The sequence below is a fragment of the Mirounga angustirostris genome, unplaced genomic scaffold (assembly GCF_029215605.1).
Source record: "Mirounga angustirostris isolate CCGP_5_RB_7025 unplaced genomic scaffold, mMirAng1.0.hap1 SCAF_9, whole genome shotgun sequence".
NCBI lineage: Eukaryota > Metazoa > Chordata > Mammalia > Carnivora > Phocidae > Mirounga > Mirounga angustirostris.
The window spans coordinates 70,374,253-70,396,938 of NW_026991717.1; the positions used below are offsets into that span (position 1 = coordinate 70,374,253).

A 22,686-nucleotide genomic window follows, 5' to 3' on the forward strand; every position below is an offset into this window, starting at 1 on the left:
TCTAGTTTCCCTTTAATACTTCCTCTTCATACTTTTTGTTCATCTTTTCCAGTGACTAGATTATTAATATTGAATCTCCTACCTGGAACAGGGACTCTTGGCATTTTTATAGAGAGTCTCTGCTTCTGGAAGAAATTGTTTCTGTCAATTTGCTTTTCCAAAATCTAACATGTATTTTAAATATATGAGAGTAGTTTTAATATTTACAATTTGATTGCAATTTGATTCAATTACGATTTGGTGAGAACTCCAGAAGTAAAAGCCTAGTCACAATGCTGTGTACACAAAAACTGTGGTATACAATGCCTAGGAAGTTAAAACTAGAGCTAGAATTTAAGACTAAAAATAATGCAAAGGAGTTGTCTTGTTGGGACTTAGAAGCCTATTTTTCAGTTTCCTCATAGCTGTCCTCACTTCTTGATTCCTTAAGGTATAAATTATTGGGTTCAGAATAGGCGTAAAGATGGTATAAAACACAGACAGGATCTTATCTATAAGGAAACTGTTTAGTGGCCACATATAGATGAAGATACATGGCCCAAAGAACATGACGACGACAATGAAATGAGCTGTGCAGGTAGAAAGGGCCTTATAAGATCCTTTTGAAAAATGATGCTTGATAGTAACCAGGACAATAACATAAGAATTGAATAAAAGCATAAAGCAGGATAAGGCAATTATGCCACTAGATGAGATCATAAAGAGGCCCAGAACATAAGTATCCACACAAGCCAGCTGGAACACCACAGGAAGGTCACAGAAAAAGCTGTCTACTTCATTGGGACCACAGAATGGTAGTGTGAGAGCAAATATGACCTGGCTCATTGAATGCATGACTCCCACAACCCAGGAAGCCACCATGAGGGCAACACACACCCAGGGACTTATGATTGAAGCATAGCGGAGAGGCTTGCATATTGCAATATACCTATCAAGGGACATGGCCATAAGTAAAATTATTTCAGTACCAGTAAAAAGGTGTAGAAAAAATATCTGGGTGATACAGCCATCAAAGGAGATGGTTTTGTGTCCAGTGAGGTAGTCTGTAATCATCTTAGGGGTGGCAAAGGAAGCAAGTGACATATCAATGATGGAAAGGTTAGTAAGCAGGAAATACATAGGAGAGTGTAGGTGAGAGTCAGCTATAACCGTGATGACTATGAGGCTATTACCAACCATTGTTGCTACATAAAACAAGGAAAACACCATGAAGAAAAACAGCTGCAGTTCCCAGGAATTAGAGAGTCCCAGCAAAACAAATTCAGAAACAGACTTATTGGCCACATCCATTGTCCTGATAGATAGGTGAAAACCTATATAAAAAAAAAAAAAAAAGAGAGAAAGTATGATTCTATTTAAACAAAAGGTACAAGAATCCACTTTCATAGACTTTGGTTTCTCTATGAAAACTTATCTTTACTATTCTTTCCATCTTCATTGGTATGTTGGTTTGAAAGATAATTTTGGATATTAGAGATCATAGCAAAATACCCCTGAAGTCATAGGTGTTGAAAATAACACTTTCTTTTTTGGTATTAAATAGCAATCAAACTGAGATTATATCATCCAGAAGGATCTACTTACCTACGTATTTGTCCATCTGTTCATCTATATAATCTTAAAGATAATAGCTAACATTAAGTAAGCACTTACTCTGGGATGACGATGTGTTAAACACACATACACACACACACACACACACACAATTTAGTCATTTAGAACTCATCCCTAAGAATATCCTTACTGAAAGAACATATAAAAGTTATATCACAGGGCACCTGGGTGGCTCAGTTGGTTAAGCAACTGCCTTCGGCTCAGGTCATGATCCTGGAGTCCCAGGGTCGAGTCCCGCATCAGGCTCCCTGCTCAGCAGGGAATCTGCTCCTCCCTCTGACCCTCCCCCCTCTCATGCTCTCTCTCTATCTCATTCTCTCTCTCAAATTAATAAATAAAAAGTCTTTTTAAAAAAAGTTATATCACATATAAGTGACGTTATAGAAAGATTTCAATGAACGGTTGCAGAGCTTGTAAATTTCCAGAGAAGATTTTTAATATATTCACAGATAAATTATCTCGTTGAACCCATCAGAAACAGAGAAAATAAGTAAGAATCCAATGTAAAAAGACTGCTTTATTACCAAGTTTACTACTATATAGTCATATAGCCCAGGGAAAGGCATTTAACTTTTCTTCATGGTTTCCTTTTGTTAAAGTATGAGTTTGTTCCTCTTACAAATATTTATAATCCTATGACTTAAAATTTTACCTTTGTCCCCTAAAGACTATATCACATCATTTTTAATGGAAAGAGCTCAAAGATTAAGTTCTTTAGTCTCTCCCTGTTTGAATTCTCCCTTCGTATCTGCCAACATATATAAACTGTTTTATTTATCTCAGCTCCAAGGAATAGGGTTAGGAGATTGGAAGTAGGAATGGCAGAGATTTAAAATCTTTCAGTAGAAATCATTTGTAAAACACTTAAGCTTACCAGATCTACAGTAGAATCAGGGCTTTAGGTTATTCAGTGTTAAGTAGGCTCTGATAGCATATAGGAGGTAATTTTAAATATAAAGAAATGACCTAGTTGAATCATTAGTTGTTTAGCAGCTCTAGATAAAATGTATGTTGTAGAACTTGGGGATTGACCAAGAAAACATCTTGCAATGGGATTCATTAAATAGCAAAGTTGGTGTTATTTGGTTCACAACAGGAATATATATTAAGAGTCTTTTGGGAATTTACAATGATTATTTTCACCTGGACCAGAGAGATTCAGGGATTGGAAGTTGGAAAAGCCACCATTTAAGAGGTAGCCAGAAATATCAAATCAATGAGTTTTGATAAGCACTTCTGATTATCTAACCCTGTTCTGGAGGCAGCAGAGAATAAAATCCAAAAATATTCACCTCTGCTTCAAGTAATTTATTATTTGTTTGGAGATACTGAATACCCATCAGTAAAATAATTAATGAAAAAATACAGACAAATAAATCTAATGTTCACACAATTCTCGGAGATCATGAGTGAATGGAATTTTAGGTAAAGGAAAATTTATAATGTGCTTAATTAATCAAGAAAATGTTCTTGCAGAAGAAATATCATGAGCTTGACCTAGAATGAAAACTAAAATCTTGATTGGTAAGAGAAAAAAATGCACATGTGGAATAAAACAGTGCAAGTTATTTGCCGGAGCAAGATAACTGATTAGCATGTTGAAAGAAAAAAAAATGCAGTTGTCCTAAAACGAAAAGCTTAATTAGAATATACTAATGTAGGGCGCCTGGGTGGCTCAGTTGGTTAAGCGACTGCCTTCGGCTCAGGTCATGATCCTGGAGTCCCAGGATCGAGTCCCGCATCGGGCTCCCTGCTCAGCGGGGGGTCTGCTTCTCCCTCTGACCCTCCCCCCCTCTCATGTGCTCTCTCTCTCTCACAAATAAATAAATAAAATCTTAAAAAAAAAAAGAATATACTAATGTAAATAAATATGTCCACAATGTAATCTCAAGTGAAAAGCAAACTGAAGAATAATGTGTATTATATGATCTTGATTTTGTAAAATCAAACAATAACAAAGCAAACTAGGCTATTAAAAATTTGTTACCTCACAAAGAGAATGGAGGGTAGGGAGATGATGCATTTTCTTATTTATATGTATTTGAATATTTTTCACTTCTTTCTATTTTGTACTCTTTTTGTGTCAAAAACTTATACACAAGTATTCATAGCAGTACTATTCACAATAGCCAAAAGGTGGAAACATCTATCAACTGATAAATGAATGAACAAATGTGGTACAGCCATGATTGCAATGGATTACTACTTAGCCATAAAATGAAATGAAGTATGAAGAGTGATACATACTATAGCATGGATGAATCTTAAAAATATCCTCAGTAAAAAAAGTCTTTTAATATATGTGTGGGTGTGTGAGTGTGAAAGAACAGAACAAAATCACAGCAAAAGAGCTTAATTATAAATGGAGAAAAGCAATATGCCTGATAAAGGTTTCAAAGTAATGGTCATAAATATTCTCACTGGACTTGAGAAAAGAGTGGAGAATCTCAGAAAAATCTTCAACAAAGAGAAAGGAAATATAAAAAAGAACAATCAGAGATGAAGAACTCAATAACTGAAATTAAAAATACACTAGAGTTGGGCGCCTGGGTGGCTCTGTTGGTTAAGTGACTGCCTTCGGCTCAGGTCATGATCCTGCAGTCCCAGGATCAAGTCCCGTATGGGGCTCCTTGCTCAGCAGGGAGTCTGCTTCTCCCTCTGACCCTCCCCCTCTCATGCGTGCTCTCTCTCTATCTCATTCTCTCTCTGAAATAAATAAAGTCTTTAAAAAAAAATACACTAGAGTGGGGCACTTGGTGACTCAGTTGGTTAAAGAGGCTGGCTCTTGATTTTGGCTCAGATCATGATCTCAGGGTCCTGGGATTGAGCCCCTCACTGGGCTCTACACTCAGCAGGGAGTCTGTTTGAGAATTCTCTCTCCCTCTGCCCCTCCCCCCCACTCATGCATGTGCTCTCTTTCAAATGAATTAATCTTAAAAAAAAAAATACACTAAAGGGAATAAATACTAGGTGAGAGGAAACAGAAGAATGAATCAGTGAGCTGGTAGAGTAACGGAACGCAACCAAGGAGAACAGCAAAAAGAAAAAGTATAATAAAAAATGAGAGTAGGTCAAGGTAATTCAACAACATTATCAAGCAAAATAACATTCACATTATGGGGATTCCAGAGGGAGAAGAAAGAGAAAAAGGGACAGAAAATTTATTTGAAGAAATAATAGCTGAAAACTTCCCTAATATGGGGAAGGAAGCAGACATCCAGATCCAGGAGGCACAGACAGCCACCAACAAAATCAACCCAAGGAGGTCCACACCAAGGAACATAATCATTAAAATGGCAAATGGACTAAGTCCTGCAGTCGAAAGATGAAACATAAAAAAATAAAATAAAAACAAGACCCATCCATATACTGCCTACAGAGACTAATTTCAGACCAAAAGACACATGCAGATTGAAAGTGAAGGGATGTAGAAACATTTATCATTCAAATGGATATGAAAAGAAAGCTGGAGTAGCAATACTTCTATCAGACAAAAGAGACTTTAAAACAAACACTGTAACAAGAGACAAAGAAGGATACTATATCATCATTAAGAGGACAATGCAATAAGAAGATATAATAATTGTAAATATTTATGTAACCCAAAATGACAGCACCCAAATACATAAAACAGTTAATAACAAAGATAAACTAATTGATAGTAATACATTAATAGTAGGGAACTTTAACACTCTACTTATATCAATGGACAGATTATCCAAACAAAATCAACAAAGAAACAGTAGCTTTGAATGATACATTGGGCCAGATGGATTTAACAGATATATTCAAAATATTCATCCTAAAACAGCAGAATAAACATTCTTTTCAAGGGTACACAGAACGTTCTCCAGAGTGGATCACATAGTAGGCCACAAAACAAAGTCTCAACAAATTCAGAAAGATGGAAATCATACCATGCATTTTTTTTCCATCCATCTTTTCTAACCACAGTGCTATGAAAGTAGAAATCAACCACAAGAAAAAATCTGGAAGGACCACAAATACATGGAGGTTAAATAATATGCTACTAAACAATAAATGGGTCAACCAAGAAATCATAGAACTCAAAAAGCACATGGAAACAAATGAAAATGAAAATACAGTGGTCCAAAACCTTTGGGACACAGCAAAGCGGTTCTAAGGGGGAAGTTTATAGCATTACAGGCCTACCTCAAAGACCAAGAAAAATCTCAAATAAACAACCTAACCTGACACCAAAAGGAGCTGGAAAAAGAACAACAAATAAAACCTAAAACCAGGAGAAGGAAGGAAATAAAGATTAGAGCAGAAATAAATGATATAGAAACTTAAAAAAAAAAAAGGAACAAATCAATGAAACCAGGAGCTGGTTCTTTGAAAAAATTAATAAAATTGATAAACCTCAGGGTGCCTGGGTGGCTCAGTTGGTTAAGCATCTGCCTTTGGCTCAGGTCCTGACCTCAGGGTCCTGGGATCAAGCCCTGCGTTGGGCTTCTTGCTCAGCAGGGAGTCTGCTTCTCCCTCTCCCTCTGCCCCTCTCTCAGTTCATGCTCTCTCTCTCAAATAAATAAATAAAATCTTTAAAAAAATTGATAAACCTCTAGCAAGACTCATCAAGAAAGAAAGAGAAAGTGCCCAAATAAACACAATCACAAATGACAGAGGAAAGCTAACAATCAACACAACAGAAATATAAACTGTAAGAGAATATTATGAAAAATCATATGCCAACAAATTAAACAACGTAGAAGAAACAGATTAATTCCTAGAAACATATAACCTCCCAAAACTGAAGCAGGAAGAAATAAAAAATTTGAAGACTGGGGGCACCTGGGTGGCTCAGATGGTTAAGCGTCTGCCTTCAGCTCAGGTCATGATCCTGGAGTCCCAGGATCGAGTCCCGCATCGGGCTCCCTGCTCAGCGAGGAGTCTGCTTCTCCTCCCTCTGACCCTCCTCCCTCTCCTGCTCTCTGTCTCTCGTTCTCTCTCTCTCAAATAAATAAATAAAATCTTTAAAAAAAAATTTGAAGAGTGATTACTAGCAAGGAGATTGAATCAGTATTCAAAAAACTTCCAACAAACTAGAGTTCAGGACCAGATGGCTTCATAGACAAATTCTACCAAATATTTAAAGAACAGTTAATACATATTTCTTCTCAAACTATTCCAAAAAAATCAAAGAGGAAGGAAAATTTCCAAATTCATTCTATGAGGCTAGTATCAACCTGATACCAAAACCAGATAAAGACACCACAAAAAAAGAGAACTACAGGCCAATATCTCTGATGAACATAGATGCAAAAAATCCTCCACAAAATATTAGCAAACCAAATCCAACAATACATTAAAAAAAAAATCATTCACCACCATCAAGTGGGATTTATTTACAGGATTGCAAGGGTAGTTCACTATTTGCAAATCAACCAATGTGATACATCAATCATATCAATAAGAGAAGGGATAAAAACCATATGATCATTTCAATAGATGTAGAAAAAGCATTTGACGAAGTACAACATTCATTCATAATAAAAGCCCTCAAAAAAGTGTGTTTAGAAGAACATACCTCAACAGAATAAAGGCCATATATGGAAAACCCACAAGTAACATCTAACTCAATTAAGGTCAGGAACAAGACAAGGATGTCCACTCCCACCACTTTTATTCAACATAGTAATGGAAGTCCTAGCCACAGCAGTCAGACAACAACAACAAATAAATATAAAGGCATCCAAATTGATATGGAAGATATAAAACTTTCACTATTTGCAGATGACATGATACTGTTTATAGAAAATCTTAAAGACTCCACCAAAAAACCCACCTAGGACTGATAAATGAATTCAGTAAGGTTGCATGATACAAAACCAATGTGCAGAAATCTGTTGCATTTTATACAGTAATAATAAAGCAGCAGAAAGAGAAATTAAGAAAACAACCCCATTTACAATTGCAGCAAAAATAATAAAATACCTAGGAATAAACCTAACCAAAAAGGTGAAAGACCTGTACTCTGAAAACTATAAAACACTGATGAAAGAAATCCAAGATGACACAAAGAAATGAAAAGACATTTCATGCTCATGGATTAGAAGAACAAATTTTTTTACAATGTCTATATTACACAGGTGGAGGAGTTAAGCTGGTGGAGGAGTAGGAGGATCCCGAGTTTGTCCCTCAAACACAGCTTAGTTATCAAATTATTCTGAACACCCAAGAAGTCAATTGGAGGTCTGAGAGAACAAAAACTGCAAGTCTGTAAGTAGAAAAGCAACCACCTTTTGGAAGGAAGGAGGTGTGGAAGTTCACTTGGGAGTATAGCTATGGATGCAGTGGTGGGGAGAGAGCCTGCTTATGGAGGCTACCACAAACTTTAGAAGCAGCGGAGCACAAAATCTGAACTTTTTAGTTGGTTGCCTTGGGGGACATGCCTGGATTAAAGGTGCTCACATGGTGAAGTGGGGCAAAATCCCAGGAGTGACAGGGTGGTCTGAGGATCCCCTGGGTTGCAGGAAGAACAGGTGACACCAAGGCGCTGTGGTGTTCCCAGGCATAGGAGCTGGGAAGCTGGCTGAGGGGAGTGGATCTTTGTGCCAACTTTTTGGTATAAACTGCGAACCACAACACAGTTGTGCAACTGCTTTCCTTGGACCAGTTGGCAAGCCTGGCAAGCCCCTACTCCAGAGAAACAGTGCAGGTCCGTGCCACAGATGTCCCTAAAAATTGGAATTTTGAAACTCATTCATGCGCCTAAGATAAAAAGGCTCAGACATGGCCAAGGTGAACATAGGGTTCATAGGGAAACCAGAAAAAACAAATAGGGTGATTGATTGCTTTTCTGTGAGGGCTCACTGAAGAGTAGGGGGCGTAAACTTTCACCTCCCAGGCTAGAGAGCAGGGCTCAGCCATTTTCATCCTGCCCATCAGTGCTGAAAGCCTTCAAGGAGGAAAACAGCACCACCTAGTCGTGGTGGGAGGCACTTACACCAAGCCCCGCCCCAGCTGTGCCCTGGAGGAGCATTTCCATTGAAAGAAGTCCACCTGAGAATCAGCCCCAGACCCCTCCGAGAGAGGACCAGCATAAACAACTCACTCACACCAAGTTTATTGATCATAGAGTGCTGGCAAAGCTTCAGTGCTAGGGGAAATAGGATTGAGCTTCCTTTTTACCTTTATTCTTTCTTCCTTTTTTTTTTTTTTTTTTTTTAAGATTTTATTTGAGAGAGAGAAAGAGAGTTGGGAGAGAGGGACAAGCAGACTCTGCACTGAGTGCAGAGCCTGATGTGGGGCTAGATCCAGGACTCTGAGATCATGACCTGAGCCAAAATCAAGAGTCAGAGGCTTAACTGACTGAGCCACACAGGTGCCCCTATTTCTTTTATTTTTATTATTTTTTTCATTTATTTTCTTATATTTTCCAGTACCTTTTTAAATTTTTTATTAATTTTTTAGATTTTTTAATATATTCTTTTCATATATTTTGGTTTTGTTTTTTTTTGGGGGGGGGGGTGAATCTAGATTCTTTTTAACAAGCAAACCAAAACACACCCAGGATCTAGATTTTGTTTGTTTTCTTGTTTTGTGTTTTTGTTTTCTTTTTCTTTTTGCTTTGTCTTGGTTTTTTGTTTGTTTCTTTTTGGTTTTGTTGTTCTTTTTTCTCTTTCTTCTTTTCTGGACAAAATGACAAGATGGAAGAATTCACCCCCAAAAAATGAACACAAGGTAGAACTCACAGCCAGGGATTTAATCAATACAGATATAAGTAAGATGTCCAAACTAGAATTTAAAACAATGATTATAAGGATACTACCTGGGCTTGAAAAAAAGCATAGAATGCACTAGAGAATACCTTGATGCAGAGATAAAAGAACTAAAATCAAGTCAAGCCAAATTAAAAATGCCATAACCGAGATGCAAACATAAATGGAGACCTTAAAAACAAGGATGGGTGAAGCAAAGGAGCAAATCAGAGATATAGAGGATAAAATTATGGAAAATAATGAAACAGAAAAGAAGAGGGAAAGAAAGGATATGGACCACAAAGGTAGACTTAGAGAACTCAGTGACTTAGTAAATCATAGTAACATTGATATCATAAGAGTACCAGAAGATGAAGAGAGAGATAAAGGAGCAGAGGTTTATTCAAGCAAATTATAGCTGAGAACTTCCCTAATCTGGGGAAGGACACAGTAATCAAAATCCAAGAAACACAGAGAACTCCCATTAAACTCAACAAAAGCCAGCCATCACCAAGGCATATCATAGTCAAATTCACAAAATATACAAGGAAATAGGCTAGGAAAGAATCCTGAAAGCAGCAAGGGAAAAAAGGCCCCTAATCTACAAGGGAAGACACAGTAGATCTGTCCAGAGACATAGCAGGCCAGAAAGGAGTGGAAGGAAATATTCAACATGTTGAATGGGAAAAATGTGCAGCCAAGAATTCTTTATCCACTAGGCAGAGGGGAAGTGGGTACAGGGATGGATTAAATAGGTGATAGGGATTAAGGAGGGCACTTGTGATGAGCACCAGGTGTTTATGAAAGTGTTGAGTCACTATACTGTACACCTGAAACTAATATTAGACTGTATGTTAACTAACTGGAATTTAAATAAAAACTTTTAAAAAATAAATAGATTCCTCCCTTGGTGTAAGGTTAAAAAAAAATAAATTAAAAATTAAAAAGATTATATAAGGTAATAATTGTAACAGTATAACATTTATAGGTATAATGTGTGTAACAATAATATCACAAAAAAGAGGAAAAGGGAATAGAGCTATATAGAAGTACTGTTTCTAGTTCTCACTGTAATAAGGTTGATATAAATCTGAAGCTGATGCTGATGAGTTAAGATATACAGTAAGACCTGGAACAACCACTAAGGAAATAATTGAAAAATAGGGGTGCCTGGGTGGCTCAGTCAGTTAAGCATCCAACTCTTGATTTTGGCTCAGATCATGATCTCAGGGTTGTGAGGTCCAGCTCTGTGTTGGGCTCTGCACTGGGCATGGACCTAAGAGTCTCTCTCCTTCTCCTTTTGCTCCTCTCCCACCTCTTTCCCTCTCTCCCCCTCTCAAAAAGAAAAAAATTAAAATCATTAAAGAAGCTTAACTACATTAAAAATATTCAATGCAAAAGAAAATAGTAAAGGTGAAGTAGAAGAATTAAAAAAACATGAGACATAGAGAAAATAAAAAGCATAATGGCAGATGTAAATCCAGTAATATTAATACCAACTTTAAATGTTAATGCATTAAATAACCCAATCAAAAGACAAATTGTCAGACTGGATAAAAAGCAAAATAAGATACAGATATATTCTGTTTAAAAGAGACACATTGTAGATTCAAAGATAGAGATTGCAAGTTAATCAATGGAAAATGATATATCAGGCAAACAACAACCACAGAAAAGCTGTAGTGAGTATACTAACATCAGACAAAATAGACTTTATTTTATTTATTTATTTATTTACTTATTTATTATCAGAAAGAGAGCACAGGCAGGGGGAGAGGCAGGCAGAGGGAGAAGCAGGCTTCCTGCTGAGCAAGGAGCCTGACGCGGGACTCAATCCCAGGACCCTGAGATCATGACCTGAGCCGAAGGCAGATGCTTAACCCACTGAGCTACCCAGGTGTCCCAGACAAAATAGACTTTAAAACAAAAATCTACTAGAGATAACAAGAGACATTTTATAATGATAAAAGGGTCAATCCATAAGGAAGATAGAACAATCATAAACTATAGGAGCCTAATATCAGAGCACCAATGTGTGTGAAGGTAAAAGTGACAACAATGAGGGGAGATATAGACAATTCAACAGTAATAGTTGGATCATAGTTGGAGACTTCAATACCTCACTTTCAAAAATGGGTAGAACAACTAGTCAGAACATCAAGGAAATAGAAGATTCGAACAATAGTATAAACCAACTAGATCTAATATCAATAGAATAGTTCACCAAACAGCAGTATATATGTTTTCAAGTGCATATGGCTCATTCTTCAGAATAGACCATATACTAGTCCATAAAACAAATATCCATAAATAGATTGAAATAGTAACAAATGTGGTCTCTGAACTTAATGGAATAATAGAAATCAATTAAAAAAAAGAAATTTGGTAAACTCACAAATATGTGGAAATTAAACAATACACTTCTAAATAACCAACTCAAAGAAGCAATCAAAGGAAAATTAGAATATCCTTTGAGGTGAATTAAAATGAAGACTCAACATACCCAAACTTATGGGATACAGCTAAAGCAGCACTGTTTACAGAGAAATTTACAGCTGTAAACACCTATATTTATAAAAAGAATAAAGATCTCAAATCTATAACCTAATCTTCCACTTTAAGACACTGGAAAAAAGACAAAACTTTTAATGCAAGCAAAAGGAAATAACAAAGATTAGAGCAGAAACTGATGAAATAGAAAATATTAAATTAATAGACAAAATGAATGAAACCAAATGTTCTTTGAAAAGATCAACATAATTGACAACCTATTACCTAGACTACAAAGAGAAAAGGAGATAAGAGTCAGATGACAAACATAAACTCAGCAAGGATTACCACTACTGACCTTACAGAACTAAAAAAGATTATAATAAATACTCTGAATAATTGTATGCTAATAAATTACGTAGGTGAAATAAATTCCTAGAAATACACAAACTACTTAAATTGACTAGAGGATAAATAATCTGAGTAGACCTTAAAAAAAAAGAAAGGGAAGATGAGAAATGTGAAATAATTGAAATGGGATCAAGAAGTGCCACTTTTCTTTGATAGATCTCCATTGGTTGATACTAGATTCTTGGTTAGCCTCTTTTTGACCACTGTATTTTTTTTTAATTAACATACAATGTATTATTTTTTTCAGAGGTACAGGTCTGTGATTCAACAGTCTTACACAATTCACAGTGCTCACCATAGCACATACCCTCCCCAAAGCCTATCAACCAGCCACCCCATCCCTCCAACCCCCCTCCACTCCAGCAACCCTCAGTTTGTTTCCTGAGATTAAGAGTCTCTTATGATTTGTCTCCTTCTCTGGTTTTATCTTGTTTCATTTTTCCTTCCCTTCCCCTATCATCCTCTGCCTTGTTTCTCAAATTCCACATATTAGTTGAGATCATGGGATAATTGTCTTTCTCTGATTGACTTAATTCACTTAGCATGATACCCTCCACTTCCATCCAAGTTGATGTAAATGGCAAGATTTCAATTATTTTGATGGCTGCATAATATTCCATTGTGTGTGTGTGTGTATATATATATATACACATATACATATACCACATCTTCTTTATCCATTCATCTGTTGATGGACATCTTGGCTCTTTCCATAGTTTGGCTATTATGGAAAATGCTGCTATAAACATTGGGGTGCACATCCCCTTTGGATCACTACATTTGTATCTTTGGAGTAAATACCCGGTAGTGCAATTGCTGGGTTGTAGAGTATCTCTATTTTCAACTTTTTGAGGAACCTCCATACTGTTCTCCAGAGTGGCTGCACCAGCTTGCATTCCCACCAACAGTATAGGAGGGTTCCCCTTTCTCCGCATTTTCACCAACATCTGTCATTTCCGCAGTTGTTAATTTTAGCCATTCTGACTGGTGTGAGGTGGTATGTCATTGAGGTTTTGATTTGGATTTCCCTGATGCTGAATGATGTTGAGCACTTTTTCATGTGTCTGGTGGACATTTGGATGTCTTCTTTGGAAAAATGTCTGTTCATGTCTTCTGCCCATTTCTTGATTGGATTATTTGTTCTTTCAGTGTTGAATTTGTTAAGTTCTTTATAGATTTTGGATACTAGCCCTTTATCTGATAGGTCATTTGCAAATATCTTCTCCCATTCTGTCAGTTGTCTTTTGGTTTTGTTGACTGTTTCCTTTGCTGTGTAAAAGCTTTTTATCTTGATGAAGTCCCAATAGTTCATTTTTACCCTCATTTCCCTTGCCTTTGGTGATGTTTCTAGGAAGAAATTGCTGCAGCTGAGGTCGAAGAGGTTGCTGCCTGTGTTCTCCTTTAGGATTTTGATGGACTCCTGTCTCACATTTAGGTCTTTCAACCATTTGGAGTCTATTTTTGTGTGTGGTGTAAGGAAATGGTCCAGTTTCATTCTTCTGCATGTGGCTGTCCAATTTTCCCAACCATTTGTTGAAGAGACTGTCTTTTTTCCATTGGACATTCTTTCCTGCTTTGTCGAAGATGAGTTGACCATAGAGTTGAGGGTCCATTTTTGGGCTCTCTATTCTGTTCCATTGATCTATGTGTCTGTTTTTGTGCCAGTACCATACTGTCTTGATGATGACAGCTTTGTAATAGAGCTGGAAGTCCGGAACTGTGATGCCACCAGCTTTGCTTTTCTTTTTCAACATTCCTCTGGCTATGCGGGGTCTTTTCTGGTTCCATACAAATTTTAGGATTATTTGTTCCATTTCTTTGAAAAAAGTGGATGGTATTTTGATAGCAACTGCTTTAAATGTGTAGATTGCTCTAGGTAGCATTGACATCTTCACAGTAGTTGTTCTTCCAGTCCATGAGCATGGAACGTTTTTCCATTTCTTTGTGTCTTCCTCAATTTCTTTCATGAGTATTTTATAGTTTTCTGAGTACAGATTCTTTGCCTCTTTGGTTAGATTTATTCCTAGGTATCTTATGGTTTTGGGTGCAATTGTAAATGGGATTGACTCCTTAATTTCTCTTTCTTCCATCTTGTTGTTGGTGTATAGGAATGCGACTGATTTCTGTGCATTGATTTTATATCCTGCCACTTGACTGAATTCCTGTATGAGTTCTAGCAGTTTTGGGGTGGAGTCTTTTGGGTTTTCCAGATAGAGTATTATATCCTCTGCAAAGAGTGAGAGTTTGACTTCTTCATTGCCGATTCGGATGCTTTTTATTTCTTTTTGTTGTCTGATTGCTGTGGCTAGGACTTCTATACTATGTTGAATAGCAGTGGTGATAGGGGACATCCCTGCCATGTTCCTGACCTTAGGGGGAAAGCTCTCAGTTTTTCCCCATTGAGAATGATATTCGCTGTGGGTTTTTCATAGATGGCTTTTATGATATTGAGGTATGTACCCTCTATGCCTATCCTCTGAAGAGTTTTGATCAAGAAAGGATGCTGTACTTTGTCAAATTCTTTTTCTGCATCTGTTGAGAGGATCACATGGTTCTTCTTCTTTCTATTATTAATGTATTGTATCACATTGATTGATTTGAGGATGTTGAACCAACCTTGCAGCCCAGGGATAAATCCCAATTGGTCATGGTGAATAATCCTTTTAATGTACTGCTGGATCTTATTGGCTAGTATTTTGGTGAGAATTTTTGCACCCATGTTCATCAAGGATATTGGTCTGTAATTCTCCTTTTTGATGGGGTCTTCTGGTTTTGGGATCAAGGTAATGGTGGCCTCATAAAATGAGTTTGGAAGTCTTTCTTCCATTCCTATTTTTTGGAACAGTTTCAGAAGAATAAGTATTAATTCTTCTTTAAATGTTTGGTAGAATTCCCCTGGGATGCCATCTGGCCATGGGCTCTTGTTTCTTGGGAGATTTTTGATGACTGCTTCAATTTCCTTAGTGGTTATAGGTCTGTTCAGGTTTTCTATTTCTTCCTGGTTCAGGTTTGGTAGTTGATACATCTCTAGGAATGCATCCAATTCATCCAGATTATCTAATATGCTGGCATATAGTTGCTCATAATATGTTCTTATAATTGTTTGTATTTCTCTGGTGTTGGTGGTGATCTCTCCTCTTTCATTCCTGATTTTATTTATTTGGGTCCTTTCTCTTTTCTTTTTGATAAGTCTGGTCAGGGTTTATCCATCTTGTTAATTCTTTCAAAGAACCAGCTCCTAGTTTCGTTGATCTGTTCTACTGTTCTTTTGGTTTCTATTTCATTGATTTCTGCTCTGATCTTTATTATTTCTCTTCTCCTGCTGGGTTTTAGCTTTATTTGCTGCTCTTTCTCCAGCTCCTTTAGGTGTAGAGTTAGGTTGTATATTTGAGACCTTTCTTGTTTCCTGAGAAAGGCTTGTATTGCTATATACTTTCCTCTCAGGACAGTCTTTGCTGCATCCAAAATATTTTGAACAGTTGTGTTTTCATTTTCATTTGTTTCCATAAATTTTTTAAATTCCTCTTTAATTTCCTGGTTGACCCATTCATTCTTCAGTAGGATGCTCTTTAGCCTCCATGTATTTGAGTTCTTTCCAACTTTCTTCTTGTGATTTGAGTTCTAGTTTCAAAGCATTGTGGTCTTAAAATATGCAGGGAATGATCCCAGTCTTTTCGTACTGGTTGAGACCTGATTTGTGACCTAGGATGTGATCTATTATGGAGAATGTTCCATGGGCACTGGAGAAGAAGAATATGTATTCTGTTGCTTTTGGATAGAATGTTCTGAATATATCTGTGAAGTCCATTTGGTCCAATGTGTCATTTAAAGTCTTTATTTCCTTCTTGATCTTTTGCTTAGATGATCTGTCCCTTTCAGTGAGGAGGGAGCAAAAGTCCCCTACTATTATTGTATTGTTGTAGATGTGTTTCTTTGCTTTTGTTATTAATTGGCTTATATAATTGGCTGCTCCCATGTTAGGGGCATAGATATTTACAATTGTTAGATCTTCTTGTTGGACAGACCCTTTAAGTAGGATATAGGGTCCTTTGTCATCTCTTATTATAGTCTTTGGTTTAAAATCAAATTTGTCTGCTATAAGGATTGCCACCCCAGCTTTCTTTTGGTGTCCATTAGCATGGTAAATTGTTTTCCACCCCCTCACTTTCAATCTAGAGGTGTCTTTGGGTCTAAAATGAGTCTCTTGCAGACAGCATATTGATGGCTCTTGTTTTTTTATACAATCTGATAGCCTGTGTCTTTTGATTGGGGCATTTAGCCCATTTACATTCAGGGTAACTATTGAAAGATGTGAATTTAGTGCCATTGTATTGCCTGTAAGGTGACTGTTACTGTATATTGTCTCTGTTCCTTTCTGGTCTATGTTACTTTTAGGCTCTCTCTTTGCTTAGAGGACCCCTTTCAAGATTTCTTGTAGGGCTGGTTTCGTGTTTGCACATTCCTTTAGTTTTTGTTTGTCCTGAAAGCTTTTTAATCTCTCCTTCTATTTTCAATGACAGCCTAGCTGGATATAGTATTCTTGGCTGCATATTTTTCTCATTTAGTGCTCTGAAGGTATCCTGCCAGTCCTTTCTGGCCTGCCAGGTCTCTGTGGATAGGTCTGTTGCCAATCTAATGTTTCTACCATAGTAGGTTAGAGATCTCTTGTCCCAAGCTGCCTTCAGGATTTTCTCTTTGTCTCTGAGACTCGTACATTTTACTATTAGATGTTGGGGTGTTGACCTCTTTATATTGATTTTGAGGGGGGTTCTCTGTGCCTCCTGGATTTTGATGCCTGTTTCCTTCCCCAAACTAGGGAAGGAAACAGGCATAGAATTTGCTATAATTTGCTCCAATATACCTTCTGTCCCTCTCTCATTCTTCTTCTGGGATCCCAATTATTCTAATATTGTTTCGTCTTATGGTATCACTTATCTCTCGAATTCTGCTCTCGTGATCCAGTACTTGTTTATCTCTCTTTTTCTCAGCTTCTTTATTTTCCATCATTTGGTCTTCTATATCACTGATTCTCTCTTCTGCCTCATTTATCCTAGCAGTTAGAGCCTCCATTTTTGATTGCATCTCATTAATAACCTTTTTGATTTTGACTTGGTTAGATTTTAGTTCTTTTATTTCTCTAGAAAGGGTTTCTCTAATATCTTCCATGCTTTTTTCAAGCCCAGCTAGCATCTTTAAAATCATCATTCTGAACTCTAGTTCCAACATCTTACTAATGTCCTTATTGATTATGTCCCTGGCAGTCGGTACTGCCTCTTCTTTTTTTTTGAGGTGATTTTTTCCATCTTGTCATTTTGTCCAGAGGAGAATAGATCAATGAGAGAAGAAAATGCTAACAGGGTAACAATGACCCCAGAAAAATATACACTACACAAATCAGAAGAGTCCTGAAACTGGGGGAAAAGAAAGAGAAAGAAAGAAGAAAGAAAAAAAAAGAAAAAGATAAAAAAAAAAAAAGAATATGCTCAAGTATGATCAGGCTGGTGAATAGATCAGTGCCACACACTAGATTTTGGGCATATATTGGTCTGTTAGAAGAAACTGCCTCACAAAATTTAAAAAAAAAAAATTATTCTGATTATGTAGAGATATTAAAAGCTTGATAACCAGTTATATATGTACAAAAATAAGGGTAAATATGATGAAGGGATGGAATATGACTGTAAAGATGAAAATTATAAAAGATTTTATAAAAGGAATTGATAAGAAGCTGGTTGAAAAAAGAAAGAAGAGAAATTTAAAACAAAAGGAGGGGGAGAGAATGTGATCAGGCAGGAGACTAGAACAAAGCTATACAGTAGAGATTTAGTGTATATTTTGGTCTGTTAGAAGAAACTGTATCCCAAAATTTTGAAGAGAGAACAACTTATATATATTCCAAAAATAAGGTTAACTACTATGAAGGGATAGAATATGACTCTAAAAATAAAAAATAAAAAAGATTTTTAAAAATAGACTTCCAGAAAATGGTCAATTTTCTGTTCAGAGAGTTGCTGCTATTCTTTTCTTTGATATCCTGTTGAGTTCGTAGGTGTTCAGAATGGTTTGATCCCTATCTAGCTGAAATCCTGGGACCAGATGAAATTTAGGTCTCCTCCTCTGCTGCCATCTTGCTCCTCCTCCTGGATTAGCATATCCTTTGAAATTAGTGTTATCTCATTTAAAATTCACTACATAAAAACTGAGTATTTTTTCTGAAACTGAGTATGTTTTATATTTCTCATTACAAATGAGGAAATTAAAATGCAAAATAATGTGGTAATGTATTCAAGATAATATAGTAAAATATTGCCCTGTGATGTGAACCCAGGCCTCCAAATCTGACATCCAGTGCTCTTGATATTATACCAGCTGCATATAATGTAGTTTCACCAAATTATTTCCTTTCACCTTATGTGTACAAGCTAAGAACAATGTAAATATTTTTAAATTTCTTGTTAATAGAGAAATATTTAATAGTCATCTAAATTTTATTGGTTATCATTCTGATTATGTAGAGATATTTAAAGCTTGATAACCACTTAACATCCTTTATATATTTAGAATGTGTCAGATATTTCTTTGCTTTTCATTTCTGTTTTCTTCCCCTACTCTATAATGATTCCAGTGAGTATTATAATATGTAAACTCTCAACCGCTCATTGATTCTATTATTTACAGTATAAATTTTTCTCCAAACAGGGAAACACAGCCCTTATCCTTAAAAATTAATGGAGGAACTGAGAGATAACATTTGTAATTCCACAAGTCAAATTAATAGATCTTACTTGACCTTGCTGTGGTCCAAGAAAACAGTTATCCCTTATGGCTTCCCTGCCCCCACAATATCCATTCAGTGTACATAAAGCACTTAAGAACAATCATAATATTTTGTGATCCATCTTTAATTCTGACCAAGCTAACTTGAGTGTTTTAATAACTCTCACTGCAACTTGAGCATCTGTTTATTCCCCAAGCAGCCGCTGGTCTTTTTCATGCCATGTAGTTTACTGAATGGATTCTTACCAAACAGACATTATAAATACAAAGGTCCCAAGGATTGTGAGCCTCCCTTACTTAGAAATTAGGCACAGTATTGATCTGAGGTCACTCTGGAGCAATTGTCATTACTTGCAAGTACTAGTTGAATATTGCAATATTAATACATGTGTGGAAAGGATCTTAAAATCATCCAGATCACCCCACTTATATTATTTATGAAGAATCAAGGTACCAGTTGATTTTGTATATTATCTTATCTTACATATCTAGGATGAGATTTTAATTCACATTTTCTGAATCTTAGGCTGCTGCTATTTCTGCTATGCCAATTTAAGTGAGAGTTGTAACATCCATTTTAATATCAGGTATGTGGGTGCAGAAACAAATCTAAAAGTTTCTGGAATGGATAAAGTCAGAAGAACAGTGTGGGATTAAAGAAGGGGTACCCAAACTTCAGGGGGGAAAAAGCCAGCAAGTACAGGTAATGGCATGTATAAATTGGTTTAGTCTTAGTTCATTTAAAATATACTAATGGCAAAGTTTTGAGAAAGAAAAAAGGAAAAAGCTTAGTTTAGTGGCAAGATGAAAGGAGTTCATCATGAACTTTAAGTAGACATCCTCTCAGTTGGCTTTCAATGTAGTTTGTAAAGTCTCAGATCTCAGTGGGAACTAGTTTACCTAAGAAGTCTAGTTTTAACTTTTGAGGCATATAGTATTATCTAACTTCTCCTAGATTCACCATTATCATCTTCTGTCTCTATATAAACCTGTCTCCTCTTTGTTCCAAGTGAACTCCTGAAACAGGAAGTGTTTTCTGCTTCAAACTGCTTTGGTGAAAGTCTATAAAATCTAGCAGTTAAAAAATATCTGATTTCAGGCAGCATGTTACTTAATGGTCTTTCTATGTAAAATATACTTGGAAATGTATGAAACCTTCAGGCTCTAGCTACATCATGTTCACCAACCTTTGAAAAATGTTTGGCCTTGGTGGTGTGGAACAAGGGTTATTTATATCTGCATAACTGAAATGAAGAACTGAAAATGAGAGGCTATTTCATTTTTATTCTGGACAATCTCCATTAGAAAATTGGAATATATTATGTTTCTCTATAGCCATTTTCTCTCCCCTTATATTCTATCCCTTTATCCTAACCACTGTAAGGAGAAAATGCCCACATTCCTTTCCACTTTTGTTTCCCACTAATCATCTATCATGATTCTCAAATGTTGTTCAGTCCTTCAGTCATCATGATGTTTTTGAAAAAGGTTACCATTCCCTTTCCCTTCAAAACTTGTTGGAAGTTAGCTGTGAATTTTTTTTTTTAGGTATTTTATAAACTGAGGAGTAAATCTTCAAATAGCTGAATTTTTGTTTCTTTCTATGAAGATTTGCATCTTCTAAGCAAATTTCTAAGTCATAAGAATTAATCTCCATTTGAATCAATTAAGATATCTGGAAGACCATGGGGAAATATTTGACCACTGTGAGCAGGGAAGTGATAAAACAGGGAACTATCTGGTAGTGGGCTGCCACTAAATTTTTTCATGCAGAAAAAATCTCACTTTGAATTTGATCACTGTATTTTTTCCTAGTTCTCCTCCCATCTGGAAATGTCAGAGATCTTCCAGAAATCAGACTGAATGGCCTGGAATAATCAGTCAGTCATAACTGAATTCATACTACAGGGTCTCTCCAGTTCTTGGGAACTCCAGATCTTCTATTTCCTGTTTTTCTCCGTAGTCTATGCAGCCACTGTATTGGGTAACCTCCTTACTGTGCTCACCATCGTGTCAGAGCCATGCCTTCACCCCCCATGTACTTTTTGCTGGGCAATCTCTCCTTCATTGACATGTCTCTGGCTTCATTTGCCACCCCCAAAATGATTGCAGATTTTCTCAGTGAGCACAAAGCCATCTCTTTTGAAGGCTGCATCATCCAGATATTTTTCCTGCATCTGTTAGGGGGTGCTGAGATTGTACTGCTGATATCTATGTCTTTTGATAGATATGTGGCTATATGTAAACCTCCATGTTACTTAACCATTATAAGCCGAAGAATGTGCATTGGGCTGGTAACACTTTCCTGGATTGTTGGCATCTTCCATAATCTGAGTCAGTTAGCATTTACTGTGAATCTGCCCTTCTGTGGACCCAATGAAGTGGACAGCTTCTTTTGTGACCTCCCCTTGGTGATCAAACTCGCCTGTGTAGACACATACATTCTGGGAGTGTTCATGATCTCAACCAGTGGTATGATTGCCCTGGGGTGTTTCATCCTCTTGGTGATTTCCTACACTATCATCCTGGTCGCTGTTTGGCAACATTCCTCTGGTGGGTCCTCCAAAGCACTCTCCACTTACAGTGCCCACTTCACTGTTGTGACCCTTTTCTTTGGCCCGTGCATTTTCATCTATGTCTGGCCTTTCACAAACTTCCCAATAGACAAAGGGCTCTCTATTTTATACCATTTTCACTCCCCTCTTGAATCCAGTGATCTATACCCTTAGAAATAAAGATGTCAAGGATTCCATGAGAAAACTTAGTAGCCATATCTTTAAGTCTAGGAAGACTGATCATACCCCTTGATTTCCTCATACAAAAATGAAATACTTGTTCTGCATTTATCCTCCTCATTCAGTTGGTCAACAAAGTGATGCTACTGCAAGAAACTGGTAAGTTCATGGAAGAACTACTTATATAATCAGTCTCAGCAGTCACGGAGTTCTGGTCATGTTAATTGTTCCTCATACAATATAACATTAACTACAGGGCACCATCAAACCTATACTCAGCATTTTACTGCACAGAGACCCGCTTTTTGGAATATTCAACTTATGTCAGATATAAACACTTATTTGAGTATTCCTTCTCCTGAGACATATGCATGTTTTAAGAGTAGATTTTCTCCTAGTCTCTTGTAATAGCCTCTAAGAAAAGAGGCAAGTGTGAAAGCACCAACACTTAGTATAGTACCCTGTACACTGAAGTTATAATGAGATTTTTTGTTGCTGACAAAGGTGCTGATGAATGGATTATTTTAGTTCAAAGGTCAGGAAAAAGTGGAAGGTTCTTGGTAAGTAAAAATATTTGGTATTTAATGTTTTTGTTGAGAATAAAAATGTACCTTATTTATATTCTGTCCCTAAGTTCCCTAGAGTGGATTTTCCAATTTTAAAACAGTATAGTTAACTCCAGAAAATTCTTGTAGTCTTGTATATATTAAAGATTAATATGTGGTATACAGCAAATTCCATCCACACTCCGATTCTGGAAGATGAAACTAAGACCCAAGGACACAGCTTTTTCAGGGTCATGCTAATTAGAGGCAGGATCTAAGTCATTCACCTACAAATAGAGATATATGTTTATTTTCTAAGCAGTAACAAGTTATTTTGGTGCTATAATGTTTGTTGTATTGTTTTTATAATCAAAAGGTATTTTATAAATAGTA

At 36.6% G+C, this 22,686-nt stretch overlaps 2 protein-coding genes across 2 annotated transcripts; one reads left to right on the plus strand and one right to left on the minus strand.

Moving 5' to 3' along the window:
* Positions 1-339: 339 nt before the first annotated feature.
* On the minus strand, positions 340-1,290 carry LOC123842782 (olfactory receptor 4K2). Its single transcript, XM_045871993.1, has one exon. The coding sequence runs from the start codon at positions 1,288-1,290 to the stop codon at positions 340-342; it is 951 nt and encodes a 316-aa protein (XP_045727949.1).
* Positions 1,291-20,876: 19,586 nt separating this feature from the next.
* Positions 20,877-21,821, plus strand: LOC123841785 (olfactory receptor 4K3-like). The gene is given in 3 exon segments (XM_045871291.1): positions 20,877-21,042; positions 21,045-21,690; positions 21,692-21,821. Coding segments are annotated over 3 exon segments (942 nt in total).
* The last annotated feature ends 865 nt before the right edge of the window (positions 21,822-22,686 follow it).

Excerpts from the sequence above, each read along its gene's own strand:
- LOC123842782 (XM_045871993.1), bottom strand. The coding sequence starts at position 1,290 with ATGGATGTGGCCAATAAGTCTGTTTCTGAATTTGTTTTGCTGGGACTC.